The 18,943-nt window shown below is 40.3% G+C and overlaps 1 protein-coding gene across 1 annotated transcript; it reads right to left on the reverse strand.

The window, feature by feature from the left end:
• Window positions 1-428: 428 nt before the first annotated feature.
• gramd2b (GRAM domain containing 2B) lies at window positions 429-17,675 on the reverse strand. Its single transcript, XM_075468834.1, has 14 exons — window positions 17,587-17,675; window positions 16,377-16,499; window positions 14,570-14,657; window positions 12,337-12,406; window positions 11,980-12,083; window positions 9,300-9,395; window positions 9,113-9,184; window positions 6,496-6,585; window positions 5,694-5,796; window positions 5,236-5,373; window positions 3,454-3,529; window positions 3,174-3,275; window positions 2,474-2,558; window positions 429-470 (listed from the first exon to the last, which is right to left on the reverse strand). Exons 1-14 carry the CDS (start codon window positions 17,673-17,675, stop codon window positions 429-431), a joined length of 1,278 nt encoding a protein of 425 aa, XP_075324949.1.
• Window positions 17,676-18,943: the final 1,268 nt, after the last annotated feature.

Consider the following 18,943-nt stretch of genomic DNA (forward strand, 5'->3'; position numbering starts at 1 on the left):
CACATTTCCAGTAAAAACATGAACTGTGGAGGGAACTTCTCCCCCAAAAAGCCCAACCTGGTCTGACTGGTCATGTAAATGAGCCTCATCGGGCACGGTTCACTACACCACATCAGCTCTATTGAAATTTAAACACAAAATTATAAGTTATCTTATTATCATTTTAAGTATTTTAAGGATAACTATAAAAATATTTCTGTCACTGTATAGAAGACACATTTTAAGAGTAGAAACATAAAAACAATGAATGGAGTTGGATTTTATGGGGGCATTAAGGCTACATACTTACAGTACTTAGTAGGTTTTTAACTTTGTAGGGCAGACTTAAGGACAGCGTTGGTAGTTTATAAAATCTGCAATAATGAACCATATATTTACAGTGTATTTACAACGGCTCTTTCTTCTTGATATGCTGGTTTCCAGGACATTCAAGCAGCTTCTTCCAGGAGTCTCTGCAGGTTTTTCTGCACCTGAAAGCAAAAACGATGTGTTTTACTGATGGAAATTCTAACGATGCTTGGTTACATTTGATCCTAACCGTTTCAGTTTGTAGCTGTTAATTAACCCCACATGTTGATTTCCAGAGGGGTTCAGCCTCTGCTGGTTCTGTATCCTTTTCAGTTTTCTTTGGTGTCCACCAGCAGTAATGAGCCAATAACAGTGGGATGGAGGTTTAATACCCGACAGACCTGATATTTCTGCTGATGAGATGGTGCTTTTTCCTTTTTTCTCTCACACAATCTAGATAATGAATGTTACTGTCAACTGCTGCAGGTTGTTTGTGAGGAGAAGAGACCTGAAATGTTCGTGTTGCTCAGACACACAAAGACTGATGGATGAGAAACGAGCTCCTCTTACAGATAATGCCCACGCTCCTCTGAGCAGATCGCTGACAATAAATGTTTAATTAATGTCAAAAGTGTCAGGTAACAATTCGCTCTCTGTTACCACACACAAATATGGTCATGCAGCGCAAGAAAAGCAGCTTTTAATTAAGAGTATTTTGTTTATGAAGGGCAGAACTCAGAAGAGCAACAGTCCTGCCAGAAAGATCATCAAATGATAAAATAATTGTCCAGATTTTTGTGCATATTCAGAGTTAAAAGCATTCGTGTAGATGAAAAAAAAAATAAGCTGTCATCTACAGGATTTCTTTGGTTGTTTCTCATGAGTAGATCTGCAGCTGATCCTCTTGTTTGTTTTTCCTTTTCACAGAATTTCCAAAATATTAAAGGGATAGTTTGCCTCTTTTGACGTGAAGCTGTATGACATCCCATATTAGCAACATCATTTATGAACATTATGACATTGATGAAGGTAGTCCAGCTAGTTGGCTGGGGTTACAAAAATAAAGTGTTTTGCTTCTCAAAACAATATGCGTTCAAAAGAGTTGTCACGCCCATGTGACTTTTCTCATGTTTTTAGTTTTATGTTTTATCATGTTTTAGGTCTTGGTTTTTGAGTTCATGTTTAGTTAGGTTTTGCCATTGTTTTTCACTCATTCAGTTCGTGAGCTTCACTCACTTCACCTGTGTTTTCCCCATCAGCTGCACTCATTCACTAATCACTCCCAGCCCTCTATTTAGTTTCCAGTCTCCCCTTTCAGTTCTCCTACCCGTTTTTCACACGCCACGCCACGCCACGCCACGCCACGCCACGCCACTATTTGCTTTTTTGAAAGTCCGTATCCGTGTCGTACCTCACCACCCCCACTCTGACAAGAGTAATATATTTGCATCACAAAATTGTTCTCCAGGAAAAAGTCAGACCTCACAATCGCTTGGCGCTATTTTCTCTCCCTTCGTCTCACTGCAATATTGTTTTGAGAAGCAAAACGCTTTATTTTTTAAACCCCAGCCAACTAGCCGGACTACCTTCGTCAACGCCAAAACGAGGCTGGAACTCTGCTCACAGGACGCAGCAGGGGGAAAGTCAATGTTCATAAATGATATTGCTAGCATGGGATGTCCTACAGCTTCATGTCAAGAGGCGAACTATCCCTTTAAGTTCAATGTGACGCAGACTTATTTCATGAGGAACTTGTTCTAGCACCAAGGCAGTGCTTTACAGAGAAGTTCAACATGATATTCACATCTTAGATCTAAACTACCATTATCAGAAGCTTGTATGATGCCTCAAATTTGACTTGCATGAATGTTTTCAGCGTTGTTTTAATGTTTCAGCACTAAATTAAGTGTGTACTCATTACTCGGTGCTGCTATGGGCAGAGGAGAGCCTCCTTTTCTCACTTAATCCCTCTTGTTTCTGTTTCACTTATCATTTCATACCTTTCTCCACCACAACATTAAATACCTCAAAAGAGGCGAACTATCCCTTTAAGTCTGTAAACGTTTTGAGTTGAAAGTTACATTTAAAATTCACAAACTGGCAAGAAATGTGGTGTTAATGGGGATCATGGCAAATGAACGTGTCTGTTTTATATATTTTCCATGCAACACACAGAGAGACAGACCCGCTCCAGCTTCAGCAGGTTGATGGTCAGCACTTCAGAGAAGATCTCCGTGTTCGTGTCAGCACTCCCAGAGAGAAAGCCGTTTCTAAGAAGAAGAAAAAGGAAAATTACATCTTAAACTATGCACATTCACTTTCAAATTAATCTTTCAATTGTCAATTTTTTTTCCATTCAAAGAAATATTTGTCCTTTAAAAGATGTGTATTTTTGTCAAAAGTCAAACAATCCAATGGACGATGTCACAGCATCAATGCCAACTTCCTATATTCAGTCAGTGATTAAAAGTCAAGTTTGAAAACACAGCAATGAATACCAATAAAACAGGTGCAATATATTATGCTAGTTTGTTTAAAGTATTTAATAATAATCATAATTTTTCATCCATTTGAGTCGTCTGAGAGGACAACAATGATGTGGAGCTCAACAGGGTTTTACCCTGGGGACTCTTACATTTAACAGCTGCATGTTCCTGTTTGTTCAGATTATGCAAAGCAACAAAATACGTTAGCACAGTTATTTGGACAGCACATAATTGGGGGATTAAAATCCCTCACCAGCACTCCTAAAGGCAGGCTTCACATGGATGCTGTGTGTAAATGTTTGGCCTGAGATTTGAAATCGTAACAGCAATCAGACACGAAGTGAGAACTACAAAGTCGAATTTCACGAAGCTTCTTTCTGTTATAATTTGTGAACTTACACATGTGTGAACTCTGTGATGGAGCCGAGCGTCGTTAGTCTCTGCTCCAAAGACACGATCTTAAATGCCAGATAACAGGAAGACAGAACCAGGACGCACACTCTGATGAAAACACACACAAAGGAGATTAAGATCTTAAGGAGGTCATATTGCTGCGTGAATGAAAGTGAAGAATGACGGACTGGGTTACAATTGATAAGAAGTTGAACAACAGAATAAATTGCAAAATATACAGGCTTAGCCTTTAATTTTAGATGAGTTGATTGATTTAATGACTTACAGAAACATGTAGACGATCAGCAGAGTGTTGAGAGAAATTGGTTTCAGGACCCTGCTGCTGATTATCACCTCTGAGCCTGGAAACGGGAAGAAAACGTCAATCTGAATCACATAGCTTCCCCAAAGATTGGTCTAAAGGCTGCACAATTGTATTCAAAGATTCTTTTAAACTGGTTAAATAGTAATCGATCATTAAGAATGAAAAACCAGTGAGGAAATGCTTAAGGCTGCAATAACCCTGATGGCCACTAGGTGTTGGTTCCAAAAGACTCCCATTAAAAACTTATCTCTAATTCTGGATAAATAGATTCCTCATTCTGGTGTCATTGGCTTGGTTAACTCATCTTCTTCAGTGTACTGCTGGTAACTCTACAAATGATTGCATAAATAATCAAAGAGATATTTGGCCTCAAAGATGTGCATCTTTGTTAAAACAGCTAAAACAATCCAATGGATGATGTCACAGTAGCTACTCCCTGATGATTAAAAGTCTAGTTGAAAACACAGGAATGATACAGATAAAACTGGTGGAATATTGGCCAGTTTGTTAAAGATATTTGTTTTTTTAACTTTAGAACTCATCATTTGACAAACACCCGGCATTAATGAAGTGGAGTTCCACAGGGTTCTACTCTGGAGACTCTTCTGTTCAACATCCACACACTCCTGTTTTTTCAGATTATACAAAGCAACCAAACTGTATGTTAATATTGTTATGTGAACACACGGGGGTGGTGTTAAAATAGCTTACAAGCACTCATGAAGGCAGGATTCACACGGATGCGATGTGTAAATGTTTGATGGTGAGTCTGAGACCGGCGCCTCTACTGCCACTGCCTCTTGAAAACCAACTATTACCAACTTTCCAGCTGGTAAAGTCAAGCAAACCTGGAATTCTATTTGGCGACCCAAGACATCAGCCCATTCAAAGGGATTAAAGGGATAGTTCACCACTTTTGACATGAAGCTGTATGACATCCCATATTAACAACATCATTTATGAACATTTTCTTACCCCCTGCTGCGTCCTGTGAGCCGAGTTCCAGCCTCGTTTTGGCGTTGATGAAGGTAGTCCGGCTAGTTGGCTGGGGCTTAAAAAATAAAGCGTTTTGCTTCTCAAAACAATATGCGTTCAAAAGAATAATACATTTGCATCACAAAATCGTTCATCCAGAAAAAGTGAGACCTCACAATCGCTTGGCGCTATTTTCTCTCCCTTCATATCACTGCCTGCTGTGTAGACCGAGCAGCAAACACCGTAACAGGCGCGGCTGTCAGCAGGCGAGAGAAAATAGCGCCAAGCGATTGTGAGGTCTGACTTTTCCTGGAGAACAATTTTGTGATGCAAATGTATTACTCTTTTGAACGCAAAACGCTTTATTTTCGTGGCCCCAGCCAACTAGCCGGACTACCTTCGTCAACGCCAAAACGAGACTGGAACTCGGCTCACAGGACGCAGCAGGGGGAAAGTCAATGTTCATAAATGATATTGCTAATATGGGATGTCATACAGCTTCATGTCAAAAGAGGCGAACTATCCCTTTAACAAAGAAATCCCTTTAAGTTCACGCTTGAAAGGTGTTTGTGTGAATCCTGCCTCAGTAACTCGAGCAAATACACAGAATTTACTTCATTAAACAAAGAATAAACGGGCATAATTGTCTTTGGAGTCAAGGAAGAACGGTTTAAAATTCGTATCAATTAGATTTATTACAAATGAAGAGACAAACAGTTTTCTGCTCCGTGTGACTTCCACAGCGGTGCAACCAAAGACTTCTCGTACCAGTGTAGTGTGTGTCGTCCTGCTGGTTGTCTGAGCTCTGCTGGTTCAGATGCTGCTTCTTCACTTTGTGCTGCTGCTCGGGAGGCGATGCGTTGTCTGTGTGCTTCAGCACATCCAGGAAGGGAGGAACGGGGAACTCTGTCAAAGAAACTAGATTCATTCACTTGTTCGAAAGTGCATTGTTTCCAAGTGTTACATTACTGTCAGTCTCTTAAGCTGTAATGAGCTGCAATAAAAAAAAATCCTAAATGCTTTTGTGGGCATAAGTGTCTGAAATAAGAGAGAAGAAAGTATATATATAGTTACAAAGTTGTAAACTTGGGCAAAGCCTGCGTTTGTAAGAGAGGAAAGAAAATTTAAGCAAATTAAGCGCGTTTGTGCAGCTGTTCTTTGGTAAAAGTTTGATTATTTGCAGGATGTGACATCTTCATTTTGGCTTTTTGCTTGGACGATGTTACCTGCTATCTTGTTGTAGTCTGGAGCCGGAGAGTCGGAGCTGCTGCTGTCTTCTATGTCCTGTCTTCTTTGCCTCATGGCTCCATTCGGGTCACTGAAGTCACTCTGCAGGGAGTCACACATGCAAATAGTCAGCTTTTATTGCGTTAATAACCACCGGAAATGTTCTCCTTCTCGTCACCTTTGGGACAGTTTTGACAAGAAGCCGTGGCTTTGCAAAATGAAACTTTATTGCAGAGATTGTGGATTGGATTGCACACTGGAAAAAATGCCCCTCCAAAAAATAAGTTTAAAAAAAAACAACAAATACAAGACGTTTTTGCTTGGAATGGAACTAGTGAAAATCAGTTTGTCAAGATTTCTTGAAATAAAATGTGATATTTAGGACTTTTGAGTGAAAAGTGATCTTGAAATTAGCTTAAAAACCTCTTCAAATGAAAAAAAAAGCTTGTTTCAAATATGACTCAAAACGAGATGTTTTCAAGACTTTTTCACTTAACAAGATATTCCAGATGTATTGTATTAAAATAAGTCCCTATATCTGGCTGAAATGGTACTTGTTAGGCAATTGTGTCTTATATCAAGTGTAATACTCAATGAGACAAATATACTCGGTAAGATTTAGAGAAGTCATCAATGAGCCTCTGCAGCAGACAGAATAATAGAGAACTGCTCATCTCTGTGGCTCAGAACTACCATCAGCCAGACTTTATGGATGGGAGGTGCCTGTAAAACATCTTAAGAAGCAACTCAAAAGAATGCAAAAGATAATTTCCATCAAAGAGGGATAAAACAATGACCCACCAGAGGAAAGCGAGGCGTCAGCGGTGACATCTGTCCTCTGAAGCTGTGTTCGGCTGATGAGGGGATGGGGCTGCTGCACGGACTCTTCTCCTGCACGAATACGTTGAATACACAAGCACACGTTGCATCTTTCTGTCCTCAATATAAAGGACATAAGAATATAAACCCAGCAGAGCTCTTAGATCCAAGGACTGAGGTCAGCTGGTCCAGTCCAGAGTCCAGACTAAACATGGAGAAGCAGCATTTAGCTGTTATGCTGCAAACAAGTGGAACAAACTGCCAGTGGAGATTAAACTTTCACCAAATGGAGACATTTTTAAATCCAGGTTAAAAACATTTCTGTTCTCATGTGTCTATGCATGAAATCTGCACGATATCTTTGAACTTATCTGGACTGTTGCTTGTTTTTAAATTCATTTAAATTATTTTATCTGTTTCTTTTTATATTCTTTTATGTATTTTTAATGCTTCTTCCACTCCCTGCTGCAATGCTTTTATTTTATGTGAAGCACTTTGAATTGTTTTGTACATGAAATGTGCTACAAATAAATTTGATCTGATTTTATTTGACTCAAAATGTGCACTCGCCTTCAGACTCAGAATGAGTGGAGCTGCCTAAACATGACCCTGATCTGCATTTTCTTTGGATCTTTGGAGAATGCCCTCACAAAGCATGCCATAAAACCCATGTGAAAGCAGGACTATTTGAACCAGATCTGACCAGTACAACAGACACATGACCAAAGTTAAGACTTAGCTCTTGACCGTGTAATAGCAAACAAATGCGTTTGTTAAACCATCATTTGATACAGAGAAGAATCCTAAGAGAAGAGTAGTGATGAAGTGTACTGCGATATATATATATATATAAATAAAATACAGGATTTATCTACGGCAGTGTTGCTATGGCAACAGAATACCTCCATCATCAAGGTGAGACATGAAGTCTGCTGCTCAACAGTTTTAAAGCTGGGGGAAGACGGGTGAACCCATGTTTGTTTCTTTTTCTATTTTTGAACCAGAAGTTGAATTCGAACCTTGACTAAAAGCTGAATTCTGTTGTGTGTGTTTGACTCTGCGATGTGATACGCAATAATTATGTAACTTATTCCATAATTAATTATAATTATATGCTGTTGTTTGCTGGGGGAGTTGCACTACAGAACAAAAACTGTAGGCGCCTGGACAAACCGGGGAAAAAGGCTGGTTCTGTTGTAGGCAGAAGGCTGGACCCTCTCAGTGCTGTGGTGGAGAAACGAGGAGGAGGAAATTGTATTCTGTTTTGGAGAATAATGAACATCCTCTCCACAGCATCCTGGCAGGACAGAGGCTACAGGACTGAGAAGTTCAGGAGGTCCTTTGTTACCACAGCCATAAGGCTTTTTAACAGTGACTGCTGAGTTCTTCTCAAATTGATTGATTGGTTTTTATTTATTTATTTTTTATTGATTTATTTAGTCATTTATTATTATTATTATTTAGTAGTAGTATTTTTATTAGAATTGGTATTATTATTGCTGTTGTTAATATACAATCATTGTAATTTTTTTTTTTTGAGCTACTTGACTAATTTGAATTTCCCCCATTGGGGGATGAATAAAGTGTTTTTTCTATTCTATTCTAATAAGCAGAATCAGATGGTGAAGAATATCATGTTCTTATTGTCTGGTGCTGAAAGCAGACAGCAGGAGGAGTCGGGGTCTGAACTGGTGCATATAAATGAGGGACACTGAACATTTTAATGATGGTTATTGCAAACAGCAATGGGCCAAGGATGGATCCCTGTTGCACCTTAGTAAAGCAGTATTCTCCTTTTCCTGGTGAGGTCAGCGAGGTAAAACATGTGGTGGACCAGTGGATCTATTCCACATTGTGTTGTTTTTTAAAAACAACGTGCATCTCAATGCAGTACATACATTGGTCTGACTTTATAGCAAACATTTTTAACCATAAACCTCTAAGTTTGTCTGCCCTAAGAGCTGCAGGCCGCAGGGTGTTTGTGCTTTTTGCTGCTCGTCTTCTTCACCTTTCAGGGTCAACATACGTAACTTAGAGCTATAGTAACTTAGAAATGCACAATCTGAAAATCAGGAATTAAAAATCTTCAAGTTGATATTATCTATATTAAGTAGGAATGCACAGTTATATCCCCATGTTATGAGTATTGCCTGATAATGCCACTGACCAAAAATATCTACAGGCTGCGGCTAATTTCAGGTAAGAAACATCCAAGATTGTTAAAATGGGATAAAATAGATTCTAAAGCTGTTTTTATTCCAAATAACTTTTTAGATTTTGATCGTCACGTGTTAATTCCTTTACAGCAGAAGCTTGAAGCTCTTATATCTGTATCGGATATATGGGAATTTGTCAAAGTTATTTTAAAAAAATATAGGCAAACTTATACTAATGTCAAGTTTAGGAGCACCCCAGCTGTGACAGATGTTGCAGAAAGTCTTTGTGCCAACACCACGATATAACTCAAAGTTCATTTACAAGGTTTGATGAGACAAAGATTTCAAAGATTTCTGTCTCGTGATGCTGTAAGTCTAACATTCGCCCAGTTCTCTGTGGGAGATCAGTGACCGAGGCGATAGAGAAGCTGTGTGTGTGTTACCTCCAGATGAAGACAGACCATCATCAGGGATTTGTAGGTGGTGTCTCTGGACAGGAAGGACACAAACACGTACTGAAGCAACAAAACAGAAGCAAACATCTCTGAATCCGGCTTCACGTGGGCCCACATCAACACGACTTACTTCTGAATACAATAATGTTGAAGTTCGGGGACTTTCAGCTCTCACCCTGTCGTTTGCAGTGGCGATCACCAACGCGTTCGGCACCAGGATGGCCGTTTTGGTCTTCTTGATGTTTGTGACGGACATCACCGGGATGGCGATCTGGGACAGACAAACGCCAGGATGAACGGGTCAGTCCTGACACTTCGCTCAGTACTGTGGGAGGCAGTGGTGATGCTGCGATGCACGCTTTGAAAGGCGATTCAGACCAGTTTCACAGTGAAGGCGTTATGTTCATTTACTACCATGAACACTCATTAGCACATGTCGTATGCATACGTTCACACATGTGGCTGAAAATGTGTGAACACTTCTGTCTAAAGCAAAGTAACCACTTAAATTTAGCGTGTTTATACACCATTAAATTGAGATTGAGGTCTGGGAATTAAGCGTGTTATACCCTTGTGTCTGATAAGCTATTTTTTAGGGCTGGGCGAGTTAACTCGTTATTATTTAGCGCCGATAAATATTTTATCGCACATTAACGCAGGTTTTATTTTATACTTTTTTTTGGGGGGGGGGGCTTTTGTGCCTTTAATGGATAGGACAGTTCAGAGAGACAGGAAGCAGGGGGCAGAGAGAGGGGGGAAGACACGCAGCACAGGATTGTCCAATGCGAGACTCAAACCGGGGCCAGCTGCAGCGAGGACTATAGCCTCTGTACATGGGGCGCCTGCTCAACCCACTACGCCACGGACCGCCCCTGTTTTAGGGAAGATGGAGGACAGTAGAAGTGTCAGGTTTGTCCCCGTTTCCGTCATTTCATTTCATCTTAGTTTTTTTGTTATAATTCCAGTCAAGTTATTTTTTTTCATAGTCAGGTTTTTGTCAGTTTAAGTTTTTTTGATTATTTTAGTTTGTTTAAATAAATCAAGTTTTACTTTAATATCTGCATTCGGGTCCTACATCTCCACGCCGACACCACACTTGGTGACGGAAGGATCTGACCATGACTGAATGGCAACCGGGAGACTAAATACTATGGAGGGTGAATGAGTGCAGCTGATGACCAGACCAGAGGAAAGTGAGGAAATGGAAAGACTAAAACACAAAACACAGACGTTGTCATGTCTGTTGGTTTTTGCTACGTTTTTAGTTTCTGTTTAAGTTCTTAATTTTTACCATGTCTTAGTTTTGTTAAGTTTTAGGTTCAGGTTGTCGTATTTAGTTTTGCTATGCCACCTTTTCCCTCAGTGTTTCTCCTGCCCTGCCATCAGCTTCACTTCCTTCACCTGTGTTTTCCCCATCAGCTGCACTCATTCACCAATCACCCTCCACAGTATTTAGTCTCCAGGTTTGTCCATGCTCTTAGCCAGATCCTCATTCGTCATCCCACTCGTCACTTGTCAATCGTCCCGCCAAAGTTAAGTATCGTTCTAGTTATTCCATAGTCATGTTTTGTTTTTGTCACAGTTTAGTTTTTGATATCCGGCTCAGCCGCGCTTTTTGTTTGAAACCTTTTTGAAAATAAATCAAGTTTTGTTTTTTTTAAGAATCCGCATCCGCATCCTTCCTCGCACCCAGCCTACCTGACAGACATGACAAAAACATAAGATGCAGATCGTGAAAACTTCAGTCCAGCTGAGCGCTTCGCCACATCAAACTTTAGATTTTCTCTACAATAAAACTGAAAAAGGTTTAGTTGTTCACGTGTCTGTTAAATAAAGGTTCAAACAAATGGCCAAAATTACGGAAGCCCAGAGCGGACGTGGTACGTATAAACTTTTTTTTTTATGGGTTTTCTCGAGATAACGAGTTAACTTACCGATGGTTTTTGAGGCCACTTTTTCTCCCCAGTCCACCCCTGTTTATATGTATTTCTGGCAAAGGTTTTTACCCATTTTCAGGGGCGGTTCTAGGGGCGGGGGCAACAGGGGCATTGGCCCCAGCTGAAATCTCATTGGCCCCCTGACGTGCCCCTGTCCTGTCACTCATCTGTCTTTTGTCCGGTTCAGTTCCCATCACAAAAACCGAAGAATAATGCTGTTTTAGAGGAGTGAAATGTACAGTAGTCACCCACATGCAACTTTGTATATGTTTGTGAGATGTTTTGAACTGACAGTATTTGTGAAAAAGTAAAAACGTTTTAAAAAATGAAATAAAATGCTGGATTGTCTCACATGTGTGTGTTTGAGAGCATTTTGTCAGTAAAATTGGTTAGGAGTTTTTATTTATTTTTTGTAAATTATATGGGTAAAAACCTTTGCCAGAAATACATATAAACAGGGGCGGACTGGGGAGAAAAAGTGGACTCGAAAACCATCTGTAAATTAACTCGTTATCTCGAGAAAACCATCAAAAAAAGTTTATACGTACCACGTCCCCTCGGGGCTTCCGTACAACATACAAATTAAAGTTTTTACCAAATTTTAGAACAATTCCTGTAAACTGAATTTATATTCTTCAGCCTTAAACATTGTAGTTCCTGCACTGCAACAACATCTGCAGATAAATGTGAAACAATTCAAGCCAACGTGTTTCATTAAACCCAACCTGCTGCGGGTGGCACCTCAGTGTTTACCCCTTTTATGCAGAACAACACGTCTCTCTCTTTTTTTTTTTTTTTTTTTTGTTTAGAGCTCTTTCCAGCAAGTTGACTCCTTTTATTCACAAAATTGCGTTTATATCGACGCCTACAACCACACAGTTATTTGTAGTATCAGTGACTGTTTGGGGCTTTTATTACCTTGGTGTCTTTGCCAAAAACCTTTGAGTGGAAGCAGATCCAGTGATTGGAGACAAACATCCGTCCCTGATAGAGCATGTCTTTCTGCAGAGCACAGGGGTAACCTGGGCAAACGGGTCGATGACATCAGATTACAGAGGGCAACCGGAGAAGCCTTCATTTGTTAAAGCCTCAAACAAAAACATTTTTGTTTATAATTAAAAAAAAAAAAAGCCATGTTTCTGAAAACAAGGTTAATGAGATTTTAATGAGCTCCCCGTCACCAAGCTTCTTTCACCGGGCAGTTAACAGAGAGTTATCCAAACCTTCATACAGTATTTAAGCAGGAGCGGATACTTGTGATCATTAAAGACTTACTCTGTCTGAGCTGCTCCTCCTTGCTGATCTCCTTGAATACTTTATGGTACTGGCTGTTGTTCTTGGAAAGCTGAAACAAAGCACACACATATCGGTGTTTTGTACTTCCAAAGACAAAAAGAAATGTTGATTAGGGTGGTTAAATATTGGTCAAAGGTGCTTGATATCAAACAACTATTTAGCTAAATCAGAGCTTCTGTTTCCAGCCAGGCTCACAGAAATGGATGAAATTAGTTTGAATGATGGAGAACCTGTAAAGTGTCAGAATTACTCGTCCCTCATCAGGTGGAACAACAACACTCCTTAAAGGCAGAAAGAGCAGGAGCTTAAACCCATCTAAATAGTTTTTTTTTTCTTTTTAAACATATGTTTATTACACATTTCGTTAATTTACAAACGGTGAACAACATAGAACAAGAACGTACAAACATATAAATAAATAACTGGAAGAAGAAAAAAGGGAAGTTTTTAACCACAAAACAAAATATCATTGCTTGTGTAAGAATCATGGTGGTAGAGAGATAAATAAATGCAAAATATGTGAATAAATGAATGCGTGTATCTATATATATACACACACATATACATACATGTAAAGGTCTAAATGTGTCACAGTTTGGGGGTTCCTGACATGTCACCTGGAGGCCGCCCCATATAAGGACATGTTGCCATTATTCCTAACTGTCGATTGTGGTACATCTAAGTTTTGGGGACGTATAGGTGAACACACTGCTGGTGAGACAGGGCTACCTGACAGCACATACGCATCATATTCATCCATTAACCACAGACTCAGAGATTTTGGCTCTTATTTCTATGTTTTCCTTTGTGTTTTTCTAATAAAAAAAACTTGTAAATGGCGTCCCAATCTGTCTAATCTCTCCTGTCTCTTCACTGGCTACAAGCAGACTTATGAACATTACGACATGCTTTACCATTTATTTATTGGCTCCTGACTTTGGAAGGCTACCCTCTTAATAGGCAAAGTTTGCCCTGGTTGCTCAGCTAAGATGGAGTGCCAGGCTGCTGCTTTGAATCAGCTCACGTCTGGGCATGCTTCATGCGAATGGCTTTCACAAGAGGAGCCTGGACTCCAAGTAAACTTTTCAGACAGTTCCGGTGTGATGTTTTCTGTGATAGAGAATAACTCTCTTTGCTTTGGAGCTTGGCAGATCTTTTACATGCTCATTAACAACCCCCAAAAAGGATGTGATCCCTTTAAGGGTTTAAGACCACTAAGACTAAAAGGTCTTCTTGAAGAATGGATCTTAAGACTTCTTCAGTTTAAGAAAAATGAAGACTTAAAGGGATAGTTTGCCTCTTTTGACATGAAGCTGTATGACATCCCATATTAGCAACATCATTTATGAACATCTTCTTACCCCCTGCTGCGTCCTGTGAGCAGAGTTCCAGCCTCGTTTTGGCGTTGATGAAGGTAGTCCGGCTAGTTGGCTGGGGTTTAAAAAATAAAGCATTTTGCTTCTCAAAACAATATGCGTTCAAAAGAGTAATACATTTGCATCACAAAATCGTTCTCCAGGAAAAAGTCAGACCTCACAATCGCTTGGCCCTATTTTCTCTCCCTTCGTATCACTGCCTGCTGCCGCCTGCCGACAGCCGCGCCTGTTACAGTGTTTACTGCTCGGTCTGCACTTCGGTCTACACAGCAGGCAGTGATATGAAGGGAGAGAAAATAGCGCCAAGCAATTGTGAGGTCTGACTTTTTCCTGGAGAACGATTTTGTGATGCAAATGTATTACTCTGTTGAACGCATATTGTTTTCAGAAGCAAAACGCTTTATTTTTTAAACCCCAGCCAACTAGCCGGACTACCTTCATCAACGCCAAAACGAGGCTGGAACTCTGCTCACAGGACGCAGCAGGGGGTAAGAAGATGTTCATAAATGATATTACTGATATGGGATGTCATACAGCTTCATGTCAAAAGAGGCGAACTATCCCTTTAAGCTCTTAATTCATTATTACCATCAGGTCCCTGTGTAATACTGTCATTTGAACATGACTTCGCTGTCAAACAGCATACGAAGCACCGTGACGGCTGCCATTCGGATCAGCGAGACCTACAAATGATTTGATAAGATATTGCGATAACGTTGCCCAGTCAGCAGGAATTATATCAGCTCTGACACTCGCATGGAAAACAAGAGCATGGCTCAGCTGAAGTAATGTTTATTGGTGCAATAAAACCTGTATCAGAGTTCATGAAAGCTCACCTGGCTGTAGTGAGACTTCTTTCTCTCTATCTTGGGGTCTGAATCCGTCTGGATCTGAGTCAGCAGTGAGTTGTCAAAAGTCTTTGACCTGCAGACAAAACGTACAGAAAAACAGAATGTATGTGGCATTAAATAGACAGTTATTATCCTCCATAAGTGGCATCTATGTGTGACACCGTCTTCATGACAAAATTGTGTTAAAATCTATGAATTGTGGTTGGAAATCACGAGATGATCGAGAGATGAACCAAACTGTAAATAGTGACATTTTTAAACCAAAACCATGTATTTTCAGCGCCAAACCTTCACCGCTCACAAATTAACTAAGTGAGAAAAAAGTAGTAAAAGGAGAGGATTGGGGAAAATATTGTATGCCATGGGTCGCGATTAGAAGTCGCGGAAATTATCGCTCTGCCCACCCAACACATAAGTGTTGTGTCAGGTAGCAACACACTGAGCATCAACACCATCATGCAGTGCTGCATCTCCATCTTAAGAAAGGGAACCAACTCAGGAAAACAAAGCTTTCATTGCACCTGTTACATACTATGATGTGAGATCAGTTTGTGTCAAGAACAAAGAATTTGATTCTAGAGCTGTTTTTACACATGTCCAGAAGTTTTGTGTGATGGTTTATGTGATAATTAGGGCTATCGTTATTATCGCGTTAACTCATAGATTATCGAATGTTAACGCAGGTTTTACTGTTTATTTTATTATTGTAAAAGTCTGTTGCTCACAGGCTTTTATTTTGTAAAAGTCTGTTGCTGTCTGCTGCGGAACCGGAAAAGAAAGTAATCGGCGGATCCACCAAACGTGGAGAAGGCCTGAAACTCCGGCATGTAGCTGGTTTGGTCATTGATGACTCATCACTGGGGAAAATGTTTGAATGAAATAAAAGTGTCTAAGTCTGATTGTCCCTTCCTCGAGTCGGGTTCGCAGAGTTTATCCTGCAGCAGGATGACGAGCTAAAACTGAAACCAAAGCTTTAAAGACAAAAGACGATCAGGGAGTGCTGACTCGTGGACTTTCCTCCGTGGTCATGTGACCTCAACCCCACCAAACATTTCTGACATGACAGCGAGCCCTTGGGAACGTTATCATGCCAAGATAACACGTGTTATCTGGTTTGAACAAACCGGAGTCCATGCAGCTTGAGTCCTAAAGAGGAAATCCAAAAAGATTCATGACTTTTTTTGCTTATTTTCCTCAACTCATGGCATCATACATATAATTTGGGTTGAGTATCTTTCTTGTTTATACTGTAACTGCAGACCATGCTTAACAGGGATGTGATAATGAGACAATAGAAGAAAAGGTAGATAAAAAAATGTTATGTAATACTGATCTGGTATATGTATGTTTATATAGAAATGATAATAAATATGGCCGCCACTTTTTTTCCTCTTTTCCCACCACAAAACACCCAATAATATCAGTTAAGTAGGAAATAGTTCCAGCAGCTCGTCCACCAAAGCAGTGTGTTTTTAATCCCTTTTTTCTTTAAGGTTATGTTTAGGAATTGAAGTACTTTGTTGTTGCTTTTATTTTCAGTGCTGTTCTGCATGTAAAGTGTTATAGTTTTGTTTTTGTTTCTGATACCGGCCACTTCTTGGGTCGCTCTCAGACTGTATAAGGCTGACGCTCATTTGATCTTAATCCCACCAAACCAGCCGCAGACTCTGAGGAGGGGGTCTTTTTATGAGGAAATTTCCCGTTTGAGTTGTCAAAAAAGGATCTAAATATGTTTGTAATGGTCCATTTATATTCTTTTAAATGCAATCTAACCAAAAAGAAAGTTGTTCACCTGACTAACACCGGCTTCTTCCTGCCTGACAGGTGTTGATGCTCCTGATCAGCAGCCTGCTGAGACTCAGTCGCCATCCTCCCATATCTCTGAGGCTCCTCTGTCACATTTTCTGGATCAGAACTAAACAGGAGAAGAAGAAGGAGAAAATTATCCTGCGGAAATCACCCAAAAAAACCTACTTTTCTCTTTAGAAGCGGAAGTACAGACAGCAGAACAAGTGGATATGTGATCACGAAATGTACAAAAGACTTCCATCATAATCCTATCTGATAATTCTTTTTACCAAATGTTTTCACTTTCTCTGCATTCATCTTCCTTCCCTTCAGAGGCCAGACTCCTGTTTACAAAAAAATGTTCGTTCATGATGATTTGATTGGTTGGAGTCGATAGAACTGACTGAATAATCCAGATGTTCAGATGGCAACCACTTAAAAAAGGGTATTTCAGTCATTCCAGATGTGTGTTTTCATCCACTTTCTGGCACATAGCAAAGAGACCAGCCTTCCCAGCATGTTTGTTGGCATTTTCTGATGGGATGCAGCATTGTGAACAACTGAAGTGCTTGTCCTTGAGATGGGAAATTGCAGCCAATCCTCTGTTCGTATCGCTGAAGCAGAGGCTGATTATCCCAACTTTCCACCCTGATATCGCTCAGACTCCACAGTCAATCTTCCATTTCCCATGATGCCAGATGTTCTATCTCATGTAAAACCAGCTGTGTCAGGACTCCTGCTTTGCTTTGCCCCTGGTGTTAACCTTGTTTCGAGTCACTGTGTAAAGTATGTCTTTTAAATCACTGCAGATTGAAACATTTACCACAGAAAAGAGGATGTGTTGAATACTTTCTGTGAGGAAGTACAGATGTTAACACCGGCAGGAGGAGAGTGTGACCGACCAATGTGTGTAATCTGCCACCACATGACAATTTGGCTGATCCAGTAAATCTGGATTTGAGTCTCTAGATCTAAAAGACTACATAAATGATTGTTAAATGATTTAAAAAATGTGTTTTATCCCCTAACAACAGCATAAACTGAAGCCTTGACACAACATCCGCTCATTCAAAATCTTCTGAACTGAAAACATCAACCATCAATGATATCAAACCGCCTCACCATTCCTTAACACTGCTGTTATTACTGCTCCTGCAACATAGCTTTGTGCTCCAGAAATCTTCCCTCTGACTCTGTTTGCATGACAAACTCACTGATAATCTTCTCCTTGCTTTACGGCTCCTCTGTTGCATTTCCTGCCATCCTCCTGAGACGCCGGCTGGTTCGCACACTGTTCTATCATCACACTCGGAGGACTTCACCCACCAAACGCCTGCCGTGAGAACTGGAAGGTAAGCCGAGGCTGCAGCCCGATCCTCCTGCTCCCTCACCTGCCTGTGGGAGTGTCCGCTGGGCCCCTCGGTCTCATGTATCCTCACCAATCAGACGGCAGGTCAGGGTAGTGCGTGTGACAGAGAGGGAGTGCATCAAAACCTTTGGTCGGAGGCATTCTGCCCTGCTTCGTTTAGAGAGTAAAGCTTCATTAGTTGAATTTTCCCTGCTCCTTTCTGCTCTACTCCTACAAAACTTGGACAGACTAAACATGCAGACATGTTGATGTGTCAGTGGGAACATGGTGCAACTCAGATTTTACATGTCAGAGCTCCCAAACGGGGTCAAATTTGATCTGTTTTCCTTTGCAGATGTGATATGAGTTCATGTATTTGATTCTTCTAACTACAACGATAAGTACAAACTCCTCCTTTAACTGTCCTCACGTGGAATTCAAGTTTTAGTTGGAAGAGACACGTTTAAACTTGTCCATTTCTGGAAGGTTGGTCATGCATCAAGCTTTAGTTTTCACTAGGGCTGGGCAACGATTAAAGTTTTTAATCTCATTAATCGCATGATTTCCCTGATTAATCACGATTAATCGCATTTGTACACAAAATCCAAAAATTAATTCAAAAGTAGCGTATAGCTTTTAGCATTTAGTTTTATTTTAAATGTGCTGCCATATGAATGAAAGTGCCATAACATTTGTTGTGCAAACACACTTTTAACATCAGCATCTTTCTGTAGTTTTTATGTAGAAGCCTCGCTCCACTGTCTGTTTCCTTGAATGACTTGCTGCTATCAGTTGTGTGTTTTGCCTTTAAGTGATATTTTAGACTGGAACTACTACGCTGAGAAGACAATTCAACTTGGCAGTGTTTACAGATGACTTTGGTTCTGTCGACTCCGCCGTCTGGAAGAACTTTAAAATGAAAATGGCCGAGTAAAAGTTCCGTACCCTTCTCCATGTTTGGTGGATCCGCCGATTATTTTCTTTTCCGGTTCCACAACAGACAGCAACAGACTTTTACAAAATAAAAGCCTGTGAGCAACAGACTTTTACAAAATAAAATAAATAAATAAACCTGCACTAATGTGCGATAAAATATTTACCGGCGTTAAATAATTAACGCGTTAATAACGAGTTAACTCGCCCATCCCTAGTTTCACAGAGCTCATGTGTTGCCTCATTTCCTGCACGTTCTCTGCAGCAGGGGGATATAAGTGGTTTTACTT

Source organism: Odontesthes bonariensis, chromosome 6 (genome assembly GCF_027942865.1).
Source record: "Odontesthes bonariensis isolate fOdoBon6 chromosome 6, fOdoBon6.hap1, whole genome shotgun sequence".
In the NCBI taxonomy this organism is placed as follows: Eukaryota; Metazoa; Chordata; class Actinopteri; order Atheriniformes; family Atherinopsidae; genus Odontesthes; species Odontesthes bonariensis.

What these genes read in the sequence shown, in the direction of transcription:
- gramd2b (XM_075468834.1), bottom strand. Translation starts at nt 17,675, where the DNA reads ATGATAGAACAGTGTGCGAACCAGCCGGCGTCTCAGGAGGATGGCAGG. An exon ending in AAGCAAGGAGAAGATTATCA is followed by an intron (nt 16,500 to 17,586) that starts GTGAGTTTGTCA and finishes TCTCCTGTTTAG; the next exon opens with TTCTGATCCAGAAAATGTGA. An exon ending in TGGTCTGTCTTCATCTGGAG is followed by an intron (nt 6,586 to 9,112) that starts GTAACACACACA and finishes GTATTCGTGCAG; the next exon opens with GAGAAGAGTCCGTGCAGCAG.